This window comes from Notolabrus celidotus, chromosome 12 (genome assembly GCF_009762535.1).
Source record: "Notolabrus celidotus isolate fNotCel1 chromosome 12, fNotCel1.pri, whole genome shotgun sequence".
Taxonomy (NCBI): Eukaryota; Metazoa; Chordata; class Actinopteri; order Labriformes; family Labridae; genus Notolabrus; species Notolabrus celidotus.
This window is the reverse complement of record NC_048283.1, coordinates 15,861,646-15,889,559: the sequence shown is the minus strand read 5'-3', so window position 1 is coordinate 15,889,559 and position 27,914 is coordinate 15,861,646. Positions and strand designations below refer to the sequence as shown.

General features: G+C 39.1%; 3 protein-coding genes across 4 annotated transcripts; 2 read left to right on the top strand and 1 right to left on the bottom strand.

Annotated features, from left to right (window-relative positions):
• Window positions 1-757: 757 nt before the first annotated feature.
• Window positions 758-12,627, bottom strand: trim46a (tripartite motif containing 46a). Its single transcript, XM_034698298.1, has 13 exons — window positions 12,404-12,627; window positions 11,961-12,300; window positions 10,805-11,063; window positions 10,242-10,392; window positions 9,253-9,451; window positions 9,022-9,168; window positions 8,845-8,940; window positions 6,477-6,730; window positions 6,206-6,327; window positions 5,524-5,853; window positions 4,722-4,951; window positions 4,536-4,603; window positions 758-2,672 (listed from the first exon to the last, which is right to left on the bottom strand). The coding sequence occupies exons 2-13, from the start codon at window positions 12,018-12,020 to the stop codon at window positions 2,237-2,239; spliced, it is 2,352 nt and encodes a 783-aa protein (XP_034554189.1). The 5' UTR covers window positions 12,021-12,300; window positions 12,404-12,627; the 3' UTR covers window positions 758-2,236.
• Window positions 12,628-13,623: 996 nt separating this feature from the next.
• Window positions 13,624-17,607, top strand: tmem107l (transmembrane protein 107 like). 2 transcript variants are annotated; one of them, XM_034698301.1, is made up of 5 exons: window positions 13,624-14,025; window positions 16,100-16,167; window positions 16,258-16,358; window positions 17,034-17,130; window positions 17,296-17,607. In XM_034698301.1, exons 1-5 carry the CDS (start codon window positions 13,939-13,941, stop codon window positions 17,363-17,365), a joined length of 423 nt encoding a protein of 140 aa, XP_034554192.1. In that variant the 5' UTR covers window positions 13,624-13,938; the 3' UTR covers window positions 17,366-17,607. The 2 variants fall into 2 exon arrangements, with proteins under 2 accessions (XP_034554192.1, XP_034554190.1); XM_034698299.1 differs by lacking the exon at window positions 17,034-17,130 and adding an exon at window positions 16,862-16,958 and having other exon boundaries at window positions 13,626-14,025.
• Window positions 17,608-19,593: 1,986 nt separating this feature from the next.
• On the top strand, window positions 19,594-22,669 carry krtcap2 (keratinocyte associated protein 2). The gene is made up of 5 exons (XM_034697827.1): window positions 19,594-19,746; window positions 21,339-21,493; window positions 21,727-21,790; window positions 21,989-22,055; window positions 22,158-22,669. Exons 1-5 carry the CDS (start codon window positions 19,743-19,745, stop codon window positions 22,276-22,278), a joined length of 411 nt encoding a protein of 136 aa, XP_034553718.1. The 5' UTR covers window positions 19,594-19,742; the 3' UTR covers window positions 22,279-22,669.
• The last annotated feature ends 5,245 nt before the right edge of the window (window positions 22,670-27,914 follow it).

Genomic DNA, 27,914 nt, shown 5'->3' with positions numbered 1-27,914 from the left:
CTGATGTTGTAGATAGGGGAGGGTTTGTTTGCTAGTAAACAAATGATCAATACCAAAGCAGAACGCTTTATGTGCAAACAAGCTTGGGAAAACAAAGTCAGAGAGCGGTTAACGCACTTACTGCAGTTTGGCTTTTTACCTTAGTACGTTACTTTGTTGTTGTTCAAAGACAAAACGCAGCAAGTGCAGTTACTGCGGTTTGGATTTGTATGACAGCACAGTAGCCTTACTGTCAAACATAGCCAGTGCGCAGTAACAGCACTCACTGTGGTTTGGCTTGCCTTTTGTCTAAATTTTGTAGTTACTAAAAAATTTGACATCGATTTTTTTTTTGAAACAGAACACAGTTGAACCAGGAAACTGTGTCAGATGATAAAACAGATGTCACAAAGAACAATTCTAGTCTTAACTCAGTTTTGACCAAATGTGTAGTTACTGCACTTTGCCTTTGTAAGGCAGTACTGTGAGGAAGGGGTGGAGCAGGTCAGCGATATATTCAGAAGCCTGACCATGAAGAGCTCTATACACCAAAACAAGAACCTTAAAACAAATCCTAAATTTAACTGGAAGCCAATGTAGGGAAGATAGAATCGGAGTGATGTGGGTTGTCCTGCTGGACTCGGTCAACAGCTTTGCAGCAGCGTTCTGGACTAATTGAAGTCCAGAAGTCCATGGAGGGACGACTTACTGAGGCAGGTGAAAAGTGAATTACAATAGTAATAGTCATTACATAGCAAAAAAGTGAGCCCATCAAACATTTACCAGTCATTTCTTTATTGTTTTTCTATATGACATCAAAGAAACATTCTGCCTGCAAGGCTAAGACTAAATGAAGAGAGTCTGATTTCTGGGATGCTACAGTCTAAACTCATTCATGTGCTGTGCTGTAACACAAGCAGAGGAGGTTAGACATGTCATTCAAGGCAGGAATCACACACACAACTGAAAGCATGAAAGTCACAGCCAGAGCTCAGATACACACGCACACACCAGAGAGTCATATTATATATCAAAATGCATACAGAGCCAGTGGATTTGAAAATATTACTACAATCTCTTGCGTTGAAATGATACAGAATTTTGCTGTTACATTCCCCAAAAATACCACAAACCAGCTTAGGAGTAAGTGAGCATCTGTGAGTTTGGTAGGAAAGTCAAAAGCTCTAGAAAAAAAATTGAAAGTCAACCAGAGCTCATCAAATAGACCTTTTTTGCTTTAGCATACTTCAGCTAACACCGTCTTAAACATCATCTTATCATTATGTGCAAATTACTCAAACAGCACAGTTTAATACCGGACATGTAGGCCATCAACATTTTTTAGCTCTTCGCAAAATGTAAAACACTGAAATGTATTCGCATGTTTTGGAGTCAAACAGCGCAATCAGACATTATCCTGCACAACTTTTTCACTCTGATTTCTCCTGTCATCTTAAAAATGAGTCAACCGTCACGTTTTGCCACGAGTCCTTTTTTTTGAAATGCAAAACAGCAACGCTATAAAAACCGACAGGGACTGTTCAGACACAGAGACACGTGACCCTGACATGAGCCAACAGTACTTTACAATTCAACAACTTGTGTATATTCACCTCATCTAGTGCTGACTTCTATACACATTGTTAACATTTCTGAGGCTACATAAAAAATAAGGATATAAAATTAGACATACAGTACATTTGAGGTGCTTTTACAGAGTGACAGTCAGATATCTGCATTAAGAGTATGTTAGTTATGAATCCTAGCTTTACTTGCATGCAACAATTGTCCAGTCATTCTAGGACAAAGTCAGTCAAGAGTAAAGGGAGGGCATTTTTTTTATTTTTTTTGACATTGCAAACTGACTTTTTTCACCTTTTTAAAAGGTGTCTGACTCACCCTGTCAACAGAATTCTGCATAGTCTAAAATCACTTCAGCTACTATTTCCATAGGAGCGTTGCAAATTCAAGGCAAAATAAAGCAGGAATAAATATTAGATAAATGAAGCCAAAAAAGAAGAGAAAGTTGATATTACCAGGCTAAGTGCAAATGCAAAAGATCATCAGGTTTTAATAGTCAGATTTCAAAAACCACAATCGAAGGAAAAAACACCACCATATTTAGTTCTGATAGTTCAATCAAGTAGAAGTTTGACAAGATCAAGGCAATTAATTATCAACTCAGACCAAGTGGTGAGTATAAGCCACCTTTAACTCTACAGAAAACTATGAGTGAAGTGTGCCTGTGTACTGTTGCTTATTTGCTGAGATTAGTCGCACGTGTTTGGATAGTCACCCTCCGAGGCGGCGTCTCTTCGACGATCCGATTGGCAACAAGGTCCTGAAGCTGCAGGGCCCCCCCGCCAATGAAGCAGAAGGCCGGGCACACGGGAGCCGAGCAATCCAAATGTGCCTCCCACAGGATCCTCAACGAGTGGGCGTCATAGAAGGTGACGCGTCCTTTGTCACAGTCCAGGCACACTCCCAGTCGAGGTGGAAGAGGTGCGGTGTAGTGGTGAGGAAGGTTATTGTGGCTGCTACTGTGGGAGTGTGGTGCTCCCTCTGACTGGCTGTGACTGTGACTGTGTCCCTGAGGAAGCAGGATCTTGCCCATGCCTATTGTGAGGAAACAGAAGGGAGGAGAGTCCTGGCCGTCTTCGGCTCCACTGTCGTGGCCGCTGTCTGGGTCACAGCTGAGTGGAGGACGAGAGGAAGATAAAGTTAGGGAAGAGGAAAACAATGTGGAGAAAACCTGAATGCAATTTTAAAAACAGTTTTGATATAGAAAGACCTGAAATGGGAGAAACTCTTAGCAATGATAGATTTCCAACTAAGTGACGTGAACATTCACACATTAATTTCTACCTGCTTTAAATATTTGCAAGCACAGAATACATAAAAAGCTTAAAGAAAAAAAAATTCAAGTTAAAATGGAAATTGATGTGAATGTATCACCTCAAAAACATGCCTTTTGTACCAAGCAGAAAACTCAGGTCTAAAAAGAAACCAATGCGGAAGTGCTAAAAACTGCAGTTCATCAAGGATCCACTTGAGGCTGGCTCCGGAAGTACCAGAAACCACATACACACCAATTCAAAAAAGCCGATCTTCACAGCAGAAAGAAACATGTTTACAGCCTGGTACAAAAGACGAGCGTTGTCTGGATAGCTCATTTCTCTATCAGCTCTCACTGGTGGGGGGGGATTTTTTTCTAACGCAGCAATTTAGAAGATATTTAGATTACCAGTCTTCCAATGAGAGGCACAGCTGACTTGATTGACAGGCGGGAACACTGTAGCTGTTGGCTAGGAGACTCAAAGCCCGCCTCTTTACGTCACAATCACTCGACAGCAGCAATATGGCTGCCGTCGACGATTGGCCTCAAAAAAGCTCTTCAGAAACAGATGGGTGACGTCATGGATCCTACGTCCATATTTCATACAGTCTATGCTTTGTACCCCATTCCTGTCCACACACGGCTAAATCACATATTTGAAGTTATGTTGGTTGTTAGCAGAAATTGTGCATGATTTATGCGCACTAAGACGAGTGTGATTAGAGATTGCACAGCTTTATCTGTGATTGAGGCGTAATGAAACACTTCATATTCCCAAAAGATTAAAGGAAGTAAAGCTTCACACGTTTCTACACTTTTATCATGTTAAAAAATGTGTTAGCAGAGAAAAAATTAAAGTGAGAGGTTTTAATGAAGGGTCATTTGACTTAGATGAACCAAGCTTAAGGATATGGCTTGAACAATGATATGTTGAGTACATGTCCAATCTTTAGGTCTTACAAACTTTGAGTACTTCTCACTGCTTTATGTAAACATGCAATAAAATGACATCACAACTTCATGGGCATATCTACTGACCCTGCTTCCCCCGCAGCTCATTGGAATATTTCAGCTTCTCTACAACTCTACTTTTCTGGTTCATTTGATCATCTATTGTTTATTTATTAACCCTGTTTACAGCTCAAGCAGACTTTGAAATATTGTAGGTGATGTGTTTATGGGTTGTCATTCTGCTCCAACAGGCCAAAAGGTCAGTTAACAAAGGATGCTGCTGAATGTAACAACAGGCGCGATGGTGGCACAGCGCCTTACTAACCTCAAGATTCTATCAATCACTGTGAAAAAGCTACATTTAATTACTTCCATGCAATTGTAGCAGTATAGTGTTTTATTACTATCAAAAATATTAGCTTAGGATACTATGGATATTTGTGTCTATATTCAACATTGTATCCCTGATTATCATGAATCAAATTAATGAAAAATCAATTAAAAAAAAATATATATAAATATATATATATAAAAAGTAAAAATATTATCTTAGCTGTTAAACCAGACATGCCATATAAAGAGACTAAAGTCCTTGAAGTCAGAGGCCCAGCTTTAACTCTGACCTACTCCCAGTTTCCGGCTCTATCCACTGATTCATCCTCTAAATGAGTGCATAAATGTCTAAAATAAATAAATAAATAAATAGTCTTCAAAGCTTTTGTGTGGAAATGATTCTGAGGTCTTGATATAAAAGTTGAGACTGAGTTACCGAGGACTTGTCATGTCCTGGGGGAGATGAAACCACTCTTGTAGCTTCACCTCTTGTCCTACTCCCACCTGCAGGATGGAGAGAAAGAGAGCCAACAAGCTTTAGTCATGTCCGGTTTGAGTCAGCATGTTACATAAAGCTAGCTCAACACGTACCAACCATCTTTCCTACATATATCCCTCTCACCTTTACCAGGTAGGACCCAGGCTCCACCGAGCATGCCCAGTAGTGTCTGCCTTGATTGACAGCTAAGTCAGCCACCAGCAGGTCAGAGGTCAAGTGGCAGGAAGTGAGCGTACGGTCGGCTGCCTGCAAGAGGGAGAAGCCTGGCACGCTGCGTGCGTAGGTTTGACCTTTACCCAGTGCCAGCCTGTCAGCGTGCAGCCCCCAGCGTGAGTCCAAGGAGAAACTCAACACTGAGAGGAAAAGGAGTCGACCAGGAAAGGGGGGGAAAGCGAGAAGTATATAAAGGGGAAGGATGGCGAGGAAGAAAATGGGAAGAAGTCAAGAAGGAGGAGGGGTTAGATCATAAAGCAAGTCTGCACATCAAATGGAAAAAAAGAGCTAAAGAAGAGTGGGAGGAGATCATGTAACAAGAGGCAGATCACTTTTCTGTGAGGGGTGGTTGTGTGGAGTAACAGCAAGAGAAACAATGAATGGTATAAAAGGAACAACAAGGAGTTTTCTGAAGTGCAGGACAAACCTGAAGCAAGAAGGAAAGCTGTTGAAAGAGTCTGACTGGGGTGAAACTGGAATGCTGAACAAAAAATGCAAAGTTTGGTGCAGAGGCTAAAATAAAAGTCAAGTAGGAACAGAGGATATGAAGGGATGGGGAGAAAAATAAATAAGATTAGTTGATCCATTGAAAAATGACAATGCTGGAAAAATGTGCAACTCAAACTTCTATGTCTACATGGAAGATTGTTTTCAAATGAATGAAAAGTAAAAACTAAAGAAATGATTTGTTGTGATGCATGCCGTGTCTCACCAGGTGCTGGTGGAGTGTGGAGGTAAACTTCTTCACTGTACTCTCCAAACCCAGCCTTGTTGCAGCCTCTCACCCTGAGCACGTACACGCTGTCCATCTGCAGCCGATCAACCACGGCGTTTGTCCCTCTTACTTCGTCCAGGCGCAGCCATGCCGTCGCAGCATTCGGGGATCTGACGCCGCCCCATGTGGCTGCAGCTCCTCCGGCTCGCCGCTGGTACTCCACAGAGAAGTGCCAAGCTGGGGCTGAGTCCTGAGGGAGGCGCCAACATAGAAAGAGCTGGTCGTAGGCAAGAGTCTTCTGCGTGTCAATTACTGGAGCCAGCGGGGCTGTGGAGAAGAGACAGATATGCAGGGAACAATAATCATGCATGATCACACAAGAGGGAGTGCCGGTGTACTAAATGTCAATATGGCTGTGATTTGAGTATTGAAGGTTATCACAGCAATTATGATGTCTAATATTACAGCATGAGAATGTTATTTAAAGACATTTTTGTGCACATTTTGCTTTGAAAAAATGCGAGAACCACTGTTTGCTGTGCCATAGGTTGTGTGTTGTACTCATAGAAAGCCTCTTGTCCAAACAACGTAATTTGTAAGAACTAACTTGTGAAATTAACATCAATGTATCTTTATTTTAGCGTTACTGTGTTTGTATCTCAGAAACAAAGCAGCATACCACGTATGAACTCCAAGCCTTGGATGAGCTTCACCTCTTTGGATGCATCGAGGTGAAAGTGCCTGAAACAGGGATCAGCAGCGAGAGAGAAACACTGGAGGTGTTCTATTGCCTTCACCAGCCTGAAGGGGGGAGGAGGAGTGCACAGATACGTGAGGAGAATGCAGAAAGATGTTCATGAGACACAAAGAGGGAAAAGTTGAAAAAAAAAGGCAAACGGGAAAGCAGCAAGACAAATCTAACCAAAGAACTGTGTTTGTCTCGTGAGTACCTGTGGTGAGTGACTCTTGCAGCCTGCACAAAACAGGGAGCATCGGTCTCCTTCAGAAGCTCCTGTGTGTAAGCCATCAGCCCAGCGTGCTCCATCAGGCCTTGTCTCTCTGATACCTGGGCAGACAGGGCCTCCTCCCTCCTGCTGCGGGATCCCTCCAGGGCCAGAGCCATAACCCCTTGACGCTCCACCACAGCCGCTCCAAGCTCCCGGATACAGTGTGTCAGCTGATGCAGAGCTACTGAGCTGTTAGCCTGGAGAGAGAAAGAGAGAGAGGGGAATCCAGAGAGTGCAAAAACAGTTGATGCTGATTGGTTAAAAATGTATGGTAGTCTTTCTAATCCTTACACGCAGGTAATTGTTTAAGTGAGCAGCCTTTTGAGTACATGTGAACAGTTGCAAGAGTGCAAAATCTTTGTACAATCTATACTGGAGATGTCTATCCCTACCCCCACTCAAAAATTAACTATTTCAGCCAACACATTCAGAACTGATGAAATATTCCCCTCTATAATTGGTATGCATATCAGTCTCAGAAATCCCCCGAAAAGTCAGGCTCTCAGAAGTGGTACTGTCAGCTAGGACACATAACATAGATTCAACTACAAGCCAGCATGCTGCTCTCAGCCTGTTATACAAAAGAAAGGTTCTGATTGGTTGTCTGGTCCACAGCAGTGTTTATATGTTAATGACAGTATCCAACACTACCTACCCAATTCTCATCTTTTCCGTTTTTTTCAAATCAGGGACTATGTCAAGAAGCTTTTCCCACATTTCCCTTATCGCCCCCCTGAATCGCTGATAGATAAGCTTTTGATCACAGCAAAAAAAGGTGTATGTCTGTGATATACAACATTTTAGACTCAGCCACTTCAAAGCCTTCCTCCACAATGAGGACTTCCTGGGAGAAGGACCTAAATATAGTGGTTACTGACCAGCAATGGGTTTCTGTTTTAAAGCTTGTTCATTCGTCCTCCATTTGCGCTCCCCACGGTCTCATTCAATTCAAAATTCTCCACAAATTTCGTTTTACCAACCAAATACTAGCTAGAATATACCCTACTGTAAAGGATACCTGTCTCCAGCCTCCCTGTTGCGATGAAACAAGCTGTTGTTTTCACTACTTTGTTAGCTCGGCGGCTGATCCTGTTTGACTGGAAACTAGCTCGCCCCCCATCATATGATCGCTGGATCAGAGAAGTCCTCTGCAACCTTAAGCTGGAAAAACTCTGATTCTCCTTGAGAAACTCCTCTATAACATTTAAAAAATATATGGAATCCTTTTCTGACATTTGCAAAATCCCTTACTCTAATTCCTGATGCTGATGATGAGTAATTCACCTTACTCCCACTCTTTCCACTCTTCTCCTTCAACTGCTGCATCTTCTGCTTGCTTGTAAATTTTTTTTCTGTCTTTTTCCCTGTTGTGTGCCTGTGTGTGTAGTGTGTGTCCACCAGCCTCCGTACAGTTTGGACCTGAACTGGGAGGGTGGTGGGGTTTAAGACATTGCTGTAATCCTGTGCCTTATTATTCACAGCAACTTGATATTGTCTGTTAAAATGTTCAAAATTTAATAAAAAGAGTTTGAAAAAAAAATGGCAGTATCCCTACAAACCTTATAAGGGATGCATTATATCATCTGTGTAGTGTAAGCTTAAAAGCTTCAAAGTTAATTATCATTATCAGAAGATATAACATTTTCTGCGAATATGTGCAGCCAATAAGGTGACGCATTAATTAAGCGCACACAATGACAGCTTATGTGCGCCAATAATAAGCTTCAACGTGTTGGCTGCATGGAAGTATTTTATAGTGTTGTATACAGACATTAACACTATTTTAAAAGCTTGTAAAGCTCAGGTGAGGTAAGGAGGAGTAAAACAGCACTCCTTCAACACTTCCACTTTAATTGTTAATCCTCCCAAACAGTAATAAGTGTTTCTGAAATGTACGAACGAAAAAGTGTTGTTGGCGCCAGATAAAAAGCTGTCTGGAGCCTGAACTTTGACTTCAAAATATAGAAGCTACCATATTTCTGAATGTCTTTATTTTAAAGGAAACATTTATCATTTACGGTAGAATTAAAATGTTGATTGTCAAATAAAAGGTGCATTCCAGTACAGGAGAGACTTGGTGTTCTTGGCAATGAAAAAAGAGGTTTGTACATATCTGTATCTGCCAAAATGAGTTTGACAAAATGTTGGATACCAGCCAAAATCCAATATCATGCATCCCTAAGCCTTATGATTTGTCAAATTCTGTTGACCTCAACAAACTTATACCACAGCCTCTTACAATTACTGTTAGAACTGTTCAATCATGTTGGGAAAAGCAGACCAACAGTGCAAAACAATAAAGACATTTCACCTCCATCTGTTTAATGGCAGCTTCAAGTTGAGTGGTCTGACTCTGTATTGTCTCCTGGTTGGCCAGAATGAAGTTCATTTCCTTTGAGACCTTGTCCTATAAGAACAGAAAAAAGTTGATGTTTTAAAACTATTAACATCAGGATCTTAAAGTAGGAAAGACTGAACACAAACTCACCTTGAGGGCCTGGTACGCCTGTGTTATAGGCAGCACTTTGTGTCCATGGTGGACTCGACGTAGTTTACAGAGTGAGCACAGCAACCTCTGGCAGTTACGACAGTACCACTGCATCCTTTCCTGCTCATGCTCCGTGCACGTTAAGACCTAAAGCACCAAAAAAAGGATTAGGTACAAAGACAATGAAAGAGAAGTCACTGTATATGATTGACAGCAGAAAAACAAGCAAACCTTTGGACGAAAGTTGTTGGTGGGTAGGATGTGTTCATGCTGAGCTCGAGGAGTTCCCCAGGGGTGGTAGAGTTTGAAACATTCATTGCAGAAGTTTGACTTGCAGTCCGCGCAGCCCTTCGTGGCCTCTAGAGACTGAGGAGGCTTACAGAAACCACACATGATAGCGACACTGCCCAGGCTGACTGTGTGCCTGTACCTAAAGGGCAGAAAGGGGGACAGGGTGATAAGGGAAGGGTTACAGTGAACCCAGCAGCAGAAAAAAAAAGAAAGAAAGTAGGAGTGCTTTCAACTTGAGTAAGAGAAGATTGAGCTCATCCCGGCTTGCCCTGCTTTCTTTTTAGTTGTGGAGTTGAAATTTTTAACAGCCTGACCTGGATACATCACCAGCAGCTGCCTTGTTAGTGCATCCTGCGCAGTAAAACATGCACCGTCACACTTTCCTGACCAACAACACAACCACTGCCTGGGGAGGGAGCAGCTGCACTCATCAAACTGCTGCGTGTGAAACTGGGAAACTGCCTCTCCCCATCACTCTCCCTCCCCATCTCTGTGCACTTTTTTTTTTCAAAAGCAGCTCCTCTTGCTTTGATCTTCACTATTTGAACTGATAAGAGACAGGGATGATTAACATTAAAGGGTGGTGAGAAGTATTTCGCTCCAAAGTTACTCAACAAAAGTTTGGTGAAACTGATCCAGGTTTTTTTTTTTTTAAGAGGAGTACACTGCAGATTTTTGAGTTGTCCCTGCAATCTGCTTGGAGGTTTAGCCTTGAATCAGGAGTAGAGGAAAGATTAATAATTGAAAGCCCTTCATTCATTGCCTTTCTTCAATGCATGCATGACTGGTAAAAGGGATTTTTCCTCTAAAACCCTGATTACTTGATGAGCCATTTTTGAGACGGCAGTTTTGCCGCTGTCTACACCTGTTTTCATCTGCAATCCTGTCAATTATACAGTATGACTAAGTGTGTTTGTGCACATGCATACCTCTCCACAATCCGCTCCAGTGTGAGGTTACGGAGGCAGTCTGTCAGACCCTTCTCTCCCAGCTCCACATCCTCCTGACAGGAAGGACATGGGAACAGCATGGGGGGAGGGGCGGCGTCTTTCCGCCTTCGCCCGGGGTATGTGCCACACACTGGGAGAAGGAAACAGGTGTAGAGAAGAGGTCATGTGATGGAAGAAGAGACATGGAGACTCAAGGGAAGAAAGGATAAGGTAAAAAGCAGAATTCTTTCTGTCCCTAACTTTGGAGAAGACTACTTGCTTACACACTCTAGAACACATCTGCTTGACAAATACTCACATCATTGACTGTCTGTGTGGCTTTTGCTCAACATGCACTTAAATAAGTCATGAGATGATCGCATAAATCTGACTCATCAGTAAAACTCTGACATTACTGGACGCTAACAGGGTATAACAGGAGTAGCATGCTGTCATCTTTGTATAAAAGATGAAGTCACTCTTAGGTGACTTAATGCTGAGCTCATAAAGCTTTAAATTGATGACCATCACGCACACACAAAACTCCCACATTCTCCCCTCACCCGTCCTGAGCACCCGCTCCAGGCGATCAGGAGTCCTGGGTGCAGGCTTCCGTGTCTGACGTGGGGAGCGCGAGTTGGGCGTGGAAGCAGGCGAGTTCGGCTCAGGTGGGAGGTCTGGAGGAGGATAACCCCTTTGTACCAACACCTCAGCTGCACACAGCAGACACACACTGTGCTGGCAAGGCAGGAGGATAGGCTGCTTCACCATTTCATCACACACCGGGCAATGCAGCTCCTTTTCCATGCTCTTCATGTTGGACTGCAGAGGTTCAAGAAGAGAAGTGAGAAGTGAGGAGTCAGATTGGATAAAGGCTGAGTCACTAGAGTAAACAAAGGATGCGCTGCTCTTTATTTTCTGAGCCTTCTGTGACCTGAAAAAAAATGTATATGAGGTGTGTAGGAGTCAGGATCGAGGAGGGGAGCTGCAGCAGACACTGGCTCTTACATTGACTGATGTTGGCCGATGTGGAGGGGAAAAATACCTCCCCCTTACCTCAGGTGTTAGCTAATCTCTAACAAAATAAATTCAGTCATCTAGCTTGAAAGATAGAGATGCAGAATTGGTTTAGCATGATCTGGCAGAGGGTACCAGGTAGCTTTTTCACAGTGGGATGGAGCATTTTTTAAATCAATACAAATAAAAATAGCTCTCATTTTCCCTAGTGTTTTAGCCTGTGGGCCTCAGTTTTTAACACGATACTGGTTGTGTAGACCCTTTTTCAGGGTTACAACTACCAAACGCAGCATCCCGTTTCTATGACAACGTGCATCATCTCTGCCTTCTCATCGTGTCCGGCCCGTAAAGCATTTTGAAGCTGCACAAGCCCATGTAAGCAAATGTTAGCAAATATTTTCATTTATTAGCAGCAAGTGTCTGTAACAGGGTTTGCATTGTGTGTTGATGCAACGTGTGGCCTTGCTTTTTATGTTACACCCCCGGTGCTAGAGAGCTTTGCCAGCATCCCTTTGATTCAATTGATGCCAAACAAATGTTGGACAAGATGTAAAAAGCCTTACATTCCTTCATTACATGCGCAGCCTCTGCTATTTAATGTATGGACAACAATGTGGAAAAATAGTCAAAATGAAGGTGGAGGAAAGAGAAAGCGAAATTAATCTCACGTGGTTGAAATAATAAAATGATCGTCATACTTACACTAATGCGAACCAACGCGTCCATGATTGAGGTAAAGGTTTGCAACTCCTCTTCTGCCATGTCTCTCTCCACGATGCCACCCTCTCTGTGATACTGCAACTATAGAGCCCTTTTTCACAGTCGGGAGCAGGCTGTGTCAGTCTCACAACCCGGGAGCTTGGCTGGTGAACCAACAGATTTACTGTGGGTTGTGTTCCTAGCTTGATATGTGCTGGTACGCACACGCTGAGGATTTTTTGCTGCCTGTCTCGAAGCACCGAGTCGAGCCGTCGTAGAAAGGTTTTTTGGGGGTAGGGGTGGGAGGGAGGGGGGCTCTCGTTTTGGCTGCCCCCCAATAACACTGCAACAATAATATGAGACAATGTAACACTTGGCCTCCGCGGTATTGTGTGAAATCATATTTTACATGATTGTTTGACAACGTGACATCCTCCCAGACTCACCATTTTACTTAAACAAACACGGTTGAAGCCGAGTATTGCAATAAAATGTCCCTTTAAGCCATCCTTGTTTAATCTCAACAGCCAGGATGATCAGTACCTCTGGTCACGCAGCAAACCTCTTGGGTGTTATTCTCAAAGGTTCCAAGCCTTTTTTTTTCTCCATGCCAAATTGCTTGTGGCCCAGTTTTGCTAGTGTCGTTAGATGGCAGTGTTGTCTTACAATCGGACTTATTCTTATTCTCTCGATTTACTGGCGGATCGCAACCAACTTAAAAAGGTGCATACCTCCACCTACTGCACCGGAGTGTGTAACTTCAGGGAGTTGTGCTTCAGGTAACATTCTACATCATGTAAACATGAAAACTAATAACCAAACAATAATCAAAAATTAAGCTACTAAGTAACAATAATAATAATAATAATAATAATAATAATAATAATAATAATAATAATAATAATGATAATAATAATAAAAATGATAATAAGAAGAAGAAGAAGAAGAAGAAAAAGAAGAAGAAGAGGAAGAAGAAGAAGAAGAAGAAAAAATAATAATAATACAAATAAAAATAAGAAGAAGAAGAAGAATATAAGAAGAAGAAGAATAAGAATAAACAAAATAAATAAGAATAATAATACGAAGAAGAAGAAGAAGAAAAAAAAATAATAATAATAACAATAAAATAAAAAAATAAAAAAACAATAACTGAACAAAATAAATACATTAAGTACATTTAATAAATAACTACATAAATCATATCACACAGTGCAAATCTGTTTCTTTCAGATAAGCTAAAAGTGCCCTCTAGCATTCTCCCATCCCATCACTCCTCCCCAGAACCCCCTTCAAACTCCAACTCCGCTCCAGCCCAAACACTCTATAATCTCCTCCTCTGTACGCCATATTTTTTTACACTCCATAACCACATGTTACACATTCTCCTCAAAATTACACACATCACAGTTCACTGAGAAACATTTAGCCATCAAGTGCAGAGTCGATTTCAATCCTGTATGACCCAATCTTAATCTGGCAATCATCACCTCCTCTCTCCTATTCCTCCCTTTAAAATCGGTCACATCAATGGATTTCTGTATGCTATAGAAATGCCTACTATTTGTATTCTCATGCCACTTTTTCTGCCACACATCCCTGACTGTCCTCCATCAATTACTGTCCGTGTTCGGAACCTTTGAATGTTGGTGTTGGTAAAACCGGACCTAAATTAGGGATGCAACGGCTTCTGTCGGTGTTGTCAGTTGTTGTAGCAACCATAAAGCATAAGCGCATGTGGGTCATGGTTTTAGTTGATCGTTTATATTAGTTAATATGATTAAATGTTAGCTTTAATCGATCCGTGTGGGTCTTACGTTCAGTGTTGTTCGTTTGAGGGTAAAGTAAGCTTCATTATTTGCAGCGAAGCTAACAGCCAACTGAACACAACACGACAACTGAGGTAGCTGTCTAAGCTGTCTTAGTGCTGGTCACATATCGAGTTTCAGTTCACTGTTATCTGGTTAGAAAGAAGTTACTCATCATGTCGGCTGTTAGCAGCCTTATCCCTGCTCGGTTTTTGACTATCATATCTCACCTTGTAATCGTCATCACGATCTTTTGGTCGAGGGTAAGTGAGGTTTTTTTTCCTAGATGTTATTTTAAAGTTTTTTCAACTGCATTTAAACACTAAAATCAAAACCTTGCACAAAAAGGGGCAAAACATCCGCCCAGATCTGCACCACTGTAAGCACAATGTTTGCCTCACACTTTTTGCAAAACATTACACACAGTGATTTGCAAAACACTAAACACACTTGCATGCATTACACACAGAAGTCTATCATGATATCACTTCCTTGTAATCCCAAATCACTGACTGTCACATTACCACCAGAGGTGTCAAAAGTATTCACATTCATTACTCAAGTAGAAGTATAGATACTAGGGTTTAAGATAAGATAAGATAAGACAAGACAAGATAAGATAAGATAAGATAAGATAAGATATTACTTTATTGATTATGGTTGGTAATGACATATAAATGACATAAATAAATATGGGTATGTAATATGACCGTGAGTTGTAGTTACATGACTACATAATGTAATATAACATAATATAATATGGCAAAGATAACTATATAATACAATATATTATGTATTATAATGCCAGCAGCAGTCAAGAGAGTTGGGGGAGGGGGGTATCTCCGTAACAGTCTGATGGCGGTGGGCACAAAGGAGCGCCTGAAGTGTTCAGTCTTGCACCGTGGTGGAATGATGCGTTTTAAAAAGACTTATGTAGAAGTTGAAGCATTAACTTAAGCGTTTTACTCATGTATAAGTACTGTTTTCAAAACTACTTAAAGTGTAAAAGTAAAAGTAATGTAAGGGGGAAAAAATGACATTAAGGACAAAAGCTTAGGCTGTGCCACAGAGGCCTACAGTGCACTACCCCACCTCCCCAAAAGAACATGTTTCTAAAGGCCATAATGACTATATTGTTGTATGTTGTATGTAATGTTGTATTAATATGTTAATGTTGAAAATTTGGGTTGCACCTGTTTCAGACGCATTTTCGTACAATGCAAATACATTAAAAAAACATATATGTGTAATACTGAGCATTAACGTGTTTCATGGAGCGGAGGATATGATGACTAGTTGCCCATAAGTATTGTAATGGTGCAAAAAGTCAAACTTCACAGGCTTGTTATCCTTTATTGGAATGTCAATGTACATAAATGTGTTTTTTTAACGATGACAAGCCGGAATGTAAACAAGCCGAAAAGAAACAGGAGTAATGAGGCTATTAGAATACAGATAATTGCATGAAAATGTAAGGAGTAGAAGTAAAAAGTCGGCTGAAAAAGAATTACTCCAGTAAAGTATTGATACCCAAAATTTCTACTTAAGTAAGGTAACAAATTATTTGTACTTTGTTACTTGACACCTCTGATTACCACACCTCTGAGCCATTTTGTTAAACACAGCCATCAGGTGCGCAAACACATGATTGCTTTAATGTAGACACACCAATCAGGTTTAAGCACTATAAAAATGCAGCAGGTGAGTTCACCTGTCTTCAACTGGATCCAGTATTGTATGTTTGTCTGATATTTGCTAAGCTTACAGTGTTATGCACACAACTGTAGTAGCATGAAAACTGTGACATGTTTTGTGTGATTCTCCATGTTGACATGTTGACTGATTTGGGTATATAGAGAGAAATAAATTATAGTTTCATCAGTCTGCAGCATTGGTCTTGTGTAGTGTTTGTTGAATTTATTGTATATTTGTACTTTCTCTGTGTACTTCACTTACAGAACTCTTATCACTGAGAAGTAGAATTACTAAAAGTGTTTTAGGTTAGCAGCAGCAGTGTGTAACTGGTTCAAACAGAATTAAGTCATATGAAATGAATGTGTTTCACATGGTAACAAAAATGTTTTTTATAAATTAGTGTATAGTTTTTACAAGAGTGTGTCATTTTGCTAAGGATCTTGAGGTGTTCTGCTACATGTGTGTGTGGTTGTGTGAATTGTGTGTAGTGTTTTGAAAAAATGGGCCCTGTTTTCTAAATCATGTTTCAACAATTGAAAAAAACTGTAAAAATGCTTTACATTTATAATTTACATATTTCTCATCCAAAGTGTTTTTAAGTGTTTTTTCATGCTGCACTTTGTTTTTTGTTTTTTTTTACAGGAAAATAACGTTAAGGCTTGCTTACCTTTGGATTTCACACCAGAGCAATACGAAAACGAAGACAGAAAGTGAGAAAACACCTGGAAATCACATACACTTTCAAAGTTTGAAACAATTTAATACATCACAACCCTCTAACATGTCTTTCTTTGTCTCAGGTTGGTGGTTGCATTAGCAGTCACTATTGGTCTATTTGCAGTAGAGTTGGCTGGGTTCTTCTCAGGTGTGTCCATGTTCAACTGCAGCCAAGGTCTCCTTTGTATCCTTATATGGACTCCCCGGGTCCCTCGTTGCTAAGTACTGATGAGCTGTCATTGCTTTGCTGTTGATATAGGGATCTTCAAAATATTTGTTGATTTATTATGTGTGTATATTTGTTAATGGCCTCAGCACTAGACAGGACATTTGTGTCAAATGAAATATCTCTTTAGAAGGCCTCTGAATTTATAACATTCTTGAAAAAAATATATATTTTGTAGAAGTTTTCTTAACCCCAGGGTTAAAATGGGATTTTTAACAACAGGATAAAAACAATGTGAAAGAATATAAATAAAACAGGACTGTTGTAGAAATACAATTTTGCAGACAGTGACAAATTAAAACAGGTGGAGGTGGACTCAAAGCATGACAACAAACATGGACCCAGTGAAACATACAAAGATGAAAAGTGTTAGATTATCTGAAAGCCACATTGAAAAAAGCAAGTCTTTAAAAGTCAATTTAGTTTTCAGTTACTATTCCATGACTTGAAACTCAATATAGCTACAGGAGTCCATGCCAGTGCCTCAGTGTCCCTACTGTTCTTTCTTTTTGAGCAGTGGGAATGTGACATCTACTGGTGGATCCTTGCTGTTTGCAGGTTGGTGTTAAAAACATTTAATAGTGTGTATTTCTTTTCCCCAAGTTGTTTTTCCCTGACTGATATTGCACCCAGCCCTGGCTGTCCACTGCAGTGCATCCGTATCCTTGTCTTTCTTTGTGTTTGAGAAGTGGGAATGCTGGACATATTGGGTTATTTTCGCCACATGCAGGTTGGTTTGTGTCGGTGTTGCTTTGCATGCATGTGTTAATACAGCAGTATTTCATGCCTGAGATCAGAGTAGTTAAAGCTCTATAAACAGTAAGGTATGAATGCATTCAGAGTGGTGTGTGTACCTTATATTTATTCCTAAATCTCATTGCATCTCTCCCTCTAGTGTTCTTCCCGCCTTTGTGGAGATTCTTCTGTTCATAGCTGTTTTTGGACTGAAGAAGAAGCCCTTATGAAAGACTGACTCGATGTAAATGCATCAACTGCATCAGTGGCTGTGGATATTAATGTATCAACAGATGATGTAGCGACAGCATGTCTGTGAATTATTGATGATCACAGAGGAATTCACTTGAACTGACTCATGTTCATACACTGCAACAAAAACTATTAGCATAATATACAAGCTGCTCTCAATCTGATTTCTGTTTGTTTTTATTTTTTTAACTTATTGAATGAAATACATGCAGAAAAAATATTTGTATTGCGCTTTTTTGAATTTCAGGTGCTGTATTTTGACAAAACATAACTGAACATTGATTTGGTTCACAGTCTGTCATTTTTGTATTAGAATTTTAGAATACTTTTGTAAACCAAAATAAATTTTGTACCAGCTCTTTCTTAAAATGTCTAGGAGTATTCTTATTGCTCTGAACACTTTTGTAACTTGAGTTTCCATGTACCACCTCCTTCACCTAAAGTAGACGGGGACAAATACAAAAAATCAAGATGGGATGAACACAACATTCAAATATATAAATATTTAGACATAAGAAAAAATGAAACACTTTCGGAAAACATCTGTTCTTAATAACCCTATACTGATAACATCTACGAATGTTCTTATTACTTCAGGGGTTTATGGCTTATTGTGATGCTATAATGTCATAAACATTGGTTAATTGCCCTTATGTATGTCAAAATAAAATTCAAGAATGACTGCAAACCAAAACAAAACAATTATAAACCAAAAACCCAGAATATTGTAATAATGCCCTCAAAATATTTGCTGCAGATCATGTTGAGCGCAGAAAAAGTCAAATACTGAACATTCTTCTATGTCACCCCAGGGCCGGTCCGTGGCTTAGGCAGTATAGGCAAATGCTAGGGGCGCCGGCCTTCCATTGGGGGCGCCGCTTGCACCCTAAATGAGTGAGGAAGAAAATTTAAAGATAATAAGAAAAAGAATATTGTTATATGTAATATACTTTGGGGGTAAATTGCAGAGTGATGCCAGTATACATTTAAAGCTTGTGATTGACTTTTGGTTTTTAAAAACGTGGTTGCAGAGCAGTTTTTGAAGTCTTTAAGTGTTCATGATTTACTGTTTTTGTTTTTGTTGTTTTCTCTACACTTTGGAAGCTGTTAGCTTAATTAGATAGAAAATGCAGCCTAGGCTTGAATAAGCATTTTGCTTCTGCCTTTTCAGTCATCACTTAATACATTACTGATGCTTTGTTGAAAGTGTCTGCACTGTGAAAATGAGTGTTATTTAATGACTGAATAAATCCTTCTGCTACATTATGTCTTTTTAAATATAAATATCAGTGTTATTACCATTTAATTAATATTCTTTTAGAGGTAATTTTATTTTAAAATACAGAAAATCAGTAAAACATAAAGCTGTATGTCAGTTGTCTTTAAGTGTATATATGATGTCATTGTTGGTGGAGTTGGTTACAATACAAGGGGCACCAGTTGAAATCTTACCTAGGGCACCAAGTTGGTTAGGGCCGGCTCTGTGTCACCTTATGGGTATGTGTTGCAGGATTATTTTGATTTCAAGTAATCTGACCAAGTAAGTCATTATATTATTGGTAGACGAAGCACTATATTGCTAGTTTTCAAAGAGAAGAAACATTCTTCTCATTCATATTGTTGGGCGACCTAAGATGTGTTAGGTAAGGATGAACCTCATTGAAAAAATGAAGGTATTTTTAATTGTTTAAAGTGTAAGTAAACCTTGAATAACACTAAGGAGTTATACATAAACACTGCAGATAGCTCCCATCAGATCAGACTTGTAGAGTCAGTCCCGTGTTTTATGTCATTACTCAAGACTCATTTTTACAAGAAAGCTTTTATTGTGTGATTTTATTTAAATTTAGCTCTGATTTTAAGGGTCTGTTTCATAAGTTTGTAGGGGTTTTAAGCTTTTATTTCATTTTATTTCTTATTGCTTCATTTTGCTTTGCACTTCTTCTTGTTTTTATTGCCCATTGTGAAGCACTTTGTTACCTGTATTGAAGAATGCTATATAAATAAAGTATTATTATTATTTATTATGTATTATTATTATTATTATTATTATTATTATTATTATTATTATTATTATTATTATTATTATTATTATCAAAATAGTTTTTAAAGTTAAATTTAAAAGTAACTGTAAAGATCAAATTTACCAGGTCCTGTAACATTGAAGTTTGTAAAGCTGACCAACAAAGCCCCTCCTCTCCCACACTGACGGCCCCGCCCACTGGTCCGTCTTCTCATTTTGTCCGGGTTGTGAAGTTTTTAGTTCCTAGAGCCTGGACTTTCAGCTGGCTCAACGAAGTTATACATTTTTTTCATCTTTTGGTCTTTGCAAGGACTTTAATTTATCACTAAATTATGGGTATGTATGCAGTATTATTGTTTATTTCAAGTTATCGTACCAAGCGAGATTGTAGTCGTAAAGATATTGAATGCTAGTATTTCTAAGACCAAGCTAGCTAAATTAAGTCAACGAGAGGATATTTATTATTCTTAGTAACGTCAATCAGTTATTTTGACTGTTCTAAAACAAAAAGTGTGCATATTTATTTGACTTTACCACATTGTGTGTGTAGAGCGTTAAATTACTGCTAATATGATTGATTTAGTGAAAGCTAGCAGTAACATGTCGGAAGCATTTTTGAATGAACACTGACGTGGCGTTACGTTATAAAGAGCAAGACGATTTACCTGGACTTGTAACACTTCTGTTGTCCAAACAAAAGTACACATATAATAAAATGGTGTGATTATGCAGCAGAAACCTTATCCTTATAAGCTCCAGAGATACCTCCTGAATAAAAAGTCGCCCTCCAGTGTTGTCTGGAAGAGTTAGCTTAGCAGTTCATGTTGTATACTCAAGTCTACATCCTGTATCACTTTTAATATCGTACTGTAGTTCATTCCTTTATTCAGATCCTCATTAGCTGCCACTAACGCAGCAGCTATACTCTTCCTGGGGTCCACTTAAAATAAACATAAAATACAAAATATACATGAACAAAACTGAAACAGCAACAAACATGAAACAGGAACTGAAAATGCAACAAACATGAATCACAAGAACAGAAAAATGCTACAAACAGAGAATACAACAACTGAAAATGCTACAAACAGGAAATACAGCAGCTAGAAATGCTACAAACGTAAAATAAAAAAAACAGGATGTTCACAAAATGTATTAAAATCCATTACTATTAGGGTCATTATTAAGGTGTTCCTTTTAAAAGTATTTTAAAACTGGCTTTACTGGGGGCTTCCATTATAGTAACTGGTAAATTATTCCACAGTGTGATGGCTCTGTACATAACAGATCTGCTCACCGCATCAGTTCTGTTTTTTTTCCTTAACTAAATGACCCTTCCAGGTACTGTAACTGTGTTGGTCTCTCACATACCTTATTTGTGAGTACAGACCTGGTTCCTGATAAAATTCGCAAGGTTGCATGCCAACCTCCTGTCTACTCTGAGCCATGAAAGACTGGCATGCATACTGTCTATACTCCCCCTCACGCCTGATGGACAGGCCAGAGCGAGTCTTGCAGCTTTATTTTAAGCTATTTGAAGTTTAGACAGATCTTTTTTGGCTGCACCCGACCAGACTGTTGAGCAGTAATCCAGATGAGATAAAACTAGTGCATGTGTCACCAACACTCTAGTAGCAGGGGTGAGGAAAGAGGAACATCATCTAATACATCATATCCAATAACCAGTGATAGAAAGTTAGATATCTTTATCTTTCAAGCATGTTAAAATGTAATTCTGGTTGAGTTTGAAATACCATGCCCATGATGTTTTGATATGTTTTACTGCATCATACCACGTCATCACTCATGCCAAGTCCAGTCTCGTTTTCTGTTATTGATGAGATGTTTGGCCTTTTGTGGATGACTTGGATTTGCATCTGTATTCAAAAGACTTCATACGATGAAAACTAACTCACTCTACCTTTCAGCTGCGAACACAGGCACCTCTCTAGTGCTGTCCAGTCTGCTGTCAGTGCTGGTGTTTGCTGGGATGCAGATGTTCAGCAAGCAGCTGGGATCTACTGAGTGGCTCACCATCCTGGGAGGTTTCCTTGGCTCTGTCCTCTTCATCTGCTCCCTCACTGTATCCTATTTGTATTCCCTATTAGCTTGTTAGGATATGCTTTGATCATTGCTAGTCGTAAAAATAAAAAACCTAATGATTATCCAGTGTTGTTTTTATGAACTTATTTTACAGAAAAAACTGAAAACGATGGATCCTATTTTCTGTCTAATCTGATTTATCAGGGTTACCTGGTTTCTTGTTTGTTTTATTGATATTCCTTGAGGTTTGCTCTACCTTAACTTTGATTCCAGGCATTTAATAATCTGGAAAACCTGATTTTTGGGAAAGGATTCCAAGCCAAGATATTCCCAGAGAGTAAGTTGCTTTCTGTTTTTTGTAGACTTGTTATTTTTTTTTTTCAAAGTGCTGAGTCAAGTGTCAGATCAGCTTTCATTGATACATAACCAGTCTTGATTATCAAAGCTTATCCAAACACCAGTAGGCAACAGATCAGCTTAAAATATCATATTTAAGGTTTTGATCTTTACTTGTATTATTCACTTTTTTTTTCAGTCCTGTTGTGCCTGTGCCTGTCACTGTTTGCCTCTGGTCTGGTGCACCGTGTCTGTGTCACCACATGGTATGAGACAGTATCTCTGCACATCAAGAATGCCTACTTCAACTTCATAAACACAGTAAAAAGACTGAATATATTTTAATTTGCTGTATCTTTCTGTTACAGCTTGATATTCTCCCTCTTCGCTCTGTACTACATCAACAAAATATCTGCTGCTCTCTACCAAGCAGCTGCTCCTGCAGTGACACCAGCCAAGGCTGCCAGCAAGGGCAAAAGGAAGAACTGATGTACAGGTTCAGTTCACTGCATTCATTGAACCCAGGTGCTCATGACCACTGAACACAGCACTTGCATATTTTGCAGTCATTTCTTTAAAACAAAACTCCTAGGCTTTTTAAACATGGTTTGGGAATATCACTTAAAAAGGGTAAATCAGTTTAGTTTCTACAAGCTCAAAGTAATAATGTGATTTTGTTTTATTTTATTTTTTTACAAATTTGAATCATGGAGAAATGGCCCTGGTATTAGACATTCCACTGATGACCTTTCTCTCTGCACTGTATTTTCACTACTGGCTGCAAAGAGACTCAAACATCCAGTCATTTTATTGTATTTTCATCAGTGTGTCAAGTGACTTTTTGTTTAATTCATTTTTGTAATTAAACTCTGTAAAAGACTTTGACTGTGTTGATGTGTTTCTGTGCTCTGTGCCACCACATACATGTATATCCAGTCAGGGGATTTCTGTCTATTTGTCTGAGTGGGTGTGGTCACATCCGTAAAAATTGTGAGCTGATGGAAAATAGTTAAGGAAGCACTGGCAGCTAGTGATGGGAAGTTTGGCTCTTTTCAGAGAGCAGGCTCTTTTGACTCGGCTCCCGAAGAAGAGCTGTCTCTTTCGACTCTGAAACAGCTCTTAATTTAGGATCTTTTGTAGCCGTATAATTTACCTTAACGCTGCAAAAAATAATGGTTTGTGTTGAAAACCCTTTTAGGTAGTGTTTTTTATGAGAAGCCTTATAATTGCCTAATTTTGTGCATTTACTCTGTTACAAAACCATTCTTACTTTTGTTTAGTATTTTAATCAAACTTTTATAGTGCATAAAATAACAAAACTGCAAACACATCAACAGAACCAGAACCAAACTCAAGCAAACAGAACCAGAACCAAACTCAAGCAAACAGAACCAGAACCAAACTCAAGCAAACAGAATCAAAACCAAACTCAAGCAAACAGAACCAGAACCAGCTTAAGCAAACAGAACCAGAACCAAACTCAAGCAAACAGAATCAAAACCAAACTCAAGCAAACAGAATCAAAACCAAACTCAAGCAAACAGAACCAGAACCAGCTTAAGCAAACAGAACCAGAACCAAACTCAAGCAAACAGAATCAAAACCAAACTCAAGCAAACAGAACCAGAACTGAACTCAAGCAAACAGAACCAGCTTAAGCAAACAGAACCAAACTCAAGCAAACAGAACCAGAACCAAACTCAAGAAAACAGAACCAGAACCAGCTTAAGCAAACAGAACCAGAACCAAACTCAAGCAAACAGAAACAAGAACCAACCTAAGCAAACAGAACCAGAACCAACTCAAGCGAACAGAACCAGAACCGAACTCAAGAAAACAGAACCAGAACCAAACTCAATCAAACAGAACCAGAACCAAACTCAGGAAAACAGAACCAGAACCAACTCAAGCGAACAGAACCAGAACCAAACTCAAGAAAACAGAACCAGAACCAAACTCAAGCAAACAGAATCAGAACTGAACTCAAGCAAACAGAACCAGAACCAAACTCAAGCAAACATTATGAATGTCCTCAGTGCAGGTTGGCATTGAAAAAATCAGATGCCTCCAGCTTGGATGGGCTGATCCAATTTGTTACCAATCAAAACAAAGTTCTGCTGTGAGCAGAGCTGTGGCTGAGCACTGAGAGAGCTAAGCAGTGAAAGGAAAAAACTGGGAGCTGGCTCTCTCTCGATGCGAGCCGGCTCTATATACTGATTCACTAGAAAGCATCGGCTCTCAGCTTTTGATCATGACACATTACTACTGGCAGCAGGGTGGAGAAAGAAGGCACTACTTGATCCTCAGGCAAGATTATGTGTGAAAATGTTTAAGGTAATATTTGGACTGTACAGTGGGCATTTGGAGTAAATTACAGTTGGTCATACTTATTTCCTGAGTGGTAAATAATCTGTATGCCATGGACTTTCATGTAAGAAATGTAATTTGTCTGAGTTGTTTAAATTTGCTTTATGTTAATTTAAATTTGGTGAAGGTGACCAGAAAGTAAGACCAAGGGGTTTGTAGACAGAAGCAGCTTCACACCCAGATCTGGCAGAGTAAATGTGAAGAATGAAATCATTGAGATGACTCATCATGGCGAGCCCTTCAGCAGTTTGAGTGGAACTGTTCAGACCGGGCATTTCACAGGTACATTAAAATTACAATGAAATTTAAAAAAAGAAATGTAAGCACAATACTGAGATATACATCAATTATATAATTGAGTATTTCAGGAAAAAAACGTGTGGCTTAGTGAAACACATGTAAAGGAAACAGATGTAGACTGGTTCAGAAGTCACCAGAGCCTAAACGACTTCCATGTTCTAGAATGATCTTTTTCAGGAAATCTGTTGCCCGGACTTGCCCATGTGCTACATTTCCCAAGTGCTTTTACTGCAATGTGTTATTTGATGTGCTGTCACCTGATTTTACAACTCAAAGCTCACATGGAGGTTGGGCTTATTGTATGTCTGTCAGCAGAAAACATCAAACTCCTTCAGCAACTCATACATTGAATACAAAGTGTAGTATTTGAAATGAAATGTATATTCTACAGAGAGTGTGGGAGGATATGGGCAGGGATGGTATGTTTGCTCTCCACGTTACTCTCTCCCTCTCCCCTCCTCTTGTCTCCACAAACCCTCCCATCCTCACAGGGCGTTGCCGAGCTGGCTATAAACGCTACTCTAAACTCTTAGTAACCTCACAATCAGTTCACTGAGTCTTGTGTTTCAGTTCCTGCCTCTCTGTTTCCTGGTAAGTTTGATCTAACTATTCTAATATTGACTTCTCTACCAGCTGTTGTCTCGCGTTTTTTTGAAATTGCGCGAGTTTTAACCAGATTTGAACAAACAACCTTTAAGTTTAATTAAGAAGAGCACAATTCAAGTTTCTGTTTCTACTCTGTATCTAAAAGGACTTGGCAAAGCTTCCCCTTTCTCGTACTCTCGGTTTGGTCAATTTTCAACATGCTTGGGTCTCTTGGGGTGTGTCTGGGCGTTGTTAGTGCGTTACACAGACTTTCCTCGTGTGGCATGTTGCGACTGGTCCTCCGTTATCTCTCCCTCTAGATATTTCATCCTTGTTTGCCTTCAATTTCTTTATATTTTCTTTTAAAGGTAGTTTGTTAAAGAAAGGTGAAGTGAAAGGCAGAGGGAGAGAGGAAGACCTTGAGATAAGGGGATTAAGTTATGTGTCAGAATGAAGTGTGATAGCAAAAGAATCTGTGTTAAGTGCCAGCAGAACCAACACCCACATCCGCATCTGACAGTTTGTTTGTTTTGGATGAGGTAACCTTAGTGTTGGAAGAACAGCTCATATCTAAAGAGAATGAAGCACTGGCGTTGTGAAAGAACAGCCTGATCTACTATCAGCAAAGAAGTGCATTCCAAGTTTGACTTGGTTCAAAGCTTTAGAATCAGATAAAATCAATAGACCTACTCTGAAACAGGAGAGGGAAAAGCTCAGTATAATTCAGTTGTATAATTTGATTCCTTATACATTATGTTACAGTGCATTCATGGGCTGTCATGCACATTATGCCAACATTTCATCAATAGATTTATTAAGTCTCATCTGTGATTATTATAAAACATTAAAGTGTATTTGTTGATGATACTTTATATTAGTAACCAGGATCTGCAGAGAAAAATAATGTACAAGTTATCAATTTTGTTCTCTATTTTTATGTTAGACAGATCATAAGAGATACAATTTTAATCTCTGTTTGAAACTTTACCTCTGCACGGTATCAATCAATCAATCAATCAATCAATCAATCAATCAATCAATCAATCAATCAATCAGACTTTATTTATAAAGCGCTTCTCATACAATGATATTGTAACACAAAGTGCTGTACATAAAAAATAACAATAAAAAGAACCCCCCCCCCCCCCCCATCCTGATCCCAAAACCCACCCACAATCCTAAAGTGAAGAACACAATATATGCAACAATAATAATAAAACAATGAAAAAAATAAATAAAATACAAATAAAAAAATTTAAAAAATAGATAAAGAAGTTGCTGAACGAACTGAGGAAACGCTCTCATGATATCTTAATGAGGAAACACTGGAGGTAAAAATAAGATGTTAAAACTCAACACAGGAAATTAAAATCACCAAAATAAAATACATTTCTAAGATAATAAAACACTAAAATATTAAGCCATTAAAACAAAATAATGGTAAAATTAAAATTAATAAATAAATAAAGTCAATTACTAATATAAAAAAACACGAAAATAAGATACTATACTTATAATAAACAAATAAATAAAATAGAATAAAAATGACAAAAATTTGAACTAGATGATAAATAAATAAAGAAAACTGTTATAAGAATAAAACTCAGTTATATGACAAAAGCTTTCATGTATGTGATGTGAAGAAGAAAGAATCTTTCCTTCAATTCCCAATCTAAACTCTTGTTCCTTCATTTAGCAACTGCCTCTGCAGCCATGTCCACTGAGTTTGAAAAGTCCCTGGAGTCCCTGATTTTCATTTTTCATCGCTATGCCATTGAAGATGGGGATGGAAAGCTCTTAAGCAAGAAGGAACTGAAGAAACTAATTGAAACCGAGTTACCCAGCTACAGCAGCGTAAGTGTCTGTCATAGAATTCAGTCATTATCCTCTGTGAAGTATACAGAACTAAATCCTCTTACTTTGACTTTGCACCTTTATCTCTCCTTATAACCCTCTTTCAGCCCAAGATGAACCCAAAACTTTTGGATGGCATTATGAAAGATCTGGACTACGACAAAGATGATAAATTGACCTTTGAAGAGTTTATTCCCTTGTTCACCGGCCTCTCAATAGATGGTGAGTTTTATCATTTCCAGTAAAAGAAGTGCAAGAAGTGATGTTTGTTTTTAGAAAATTATTTTGTGGTACTCTCTATGTGTGAGATTCACAAGTAAAGAACACCTCAGAGCATACAACCCTCTGTTGCACTGATCACTTCTTTAATATTCCTTTATGCATAATGTTGAATGCTCTCTGCTGATTTTGTATATGAGACTGTTCGAGTCAAGAGGAGTTCTGGTAATGGCATAAAAAAATGCTCAGAAAGTATTCAGAAGGTTGTTGAGTTCAGTCATGAAAGACATCATTTCACCGATAATTATTATCTGAATGCTGAATGTGTAAGTTGTTCAATGTTGGAATGTGCTGATATCAAATGAGACCTTAACTAAGCTGCAGCACACATGACTGCATGTCATGACTTCATGAATTAGAGTGTAAGTCAAGTAAGCATACTATGAGGTGTTTACGGTATATGTTTTGATAGGGTTTGGTCCTTCCCTTGTTGCTTCTTTTGGGCATATTCCCTTTTTTATTATACATGCAGCACTTGTAAGCTTTCAAAGTATAAACAGGCCAGTAGAAACCCAACTTCACATGCACCAACCGACACTGAATTCCACATGTGAAGAAGAAAGTATCTTTCCTTTCAGTCTCAATCTAAACTATTGCTCCTTCATTTAGCAACTGCCTCTGCAGCCATGACAGCTGACCTGGAAAAGTGCCTGTACTCCGTCAAACGCGTTTTTCACCACTATGCCGTTCCACATCATGGTGATGGAAAGTTCTTAAGCAAGAAGGAACTGAAAAAACTG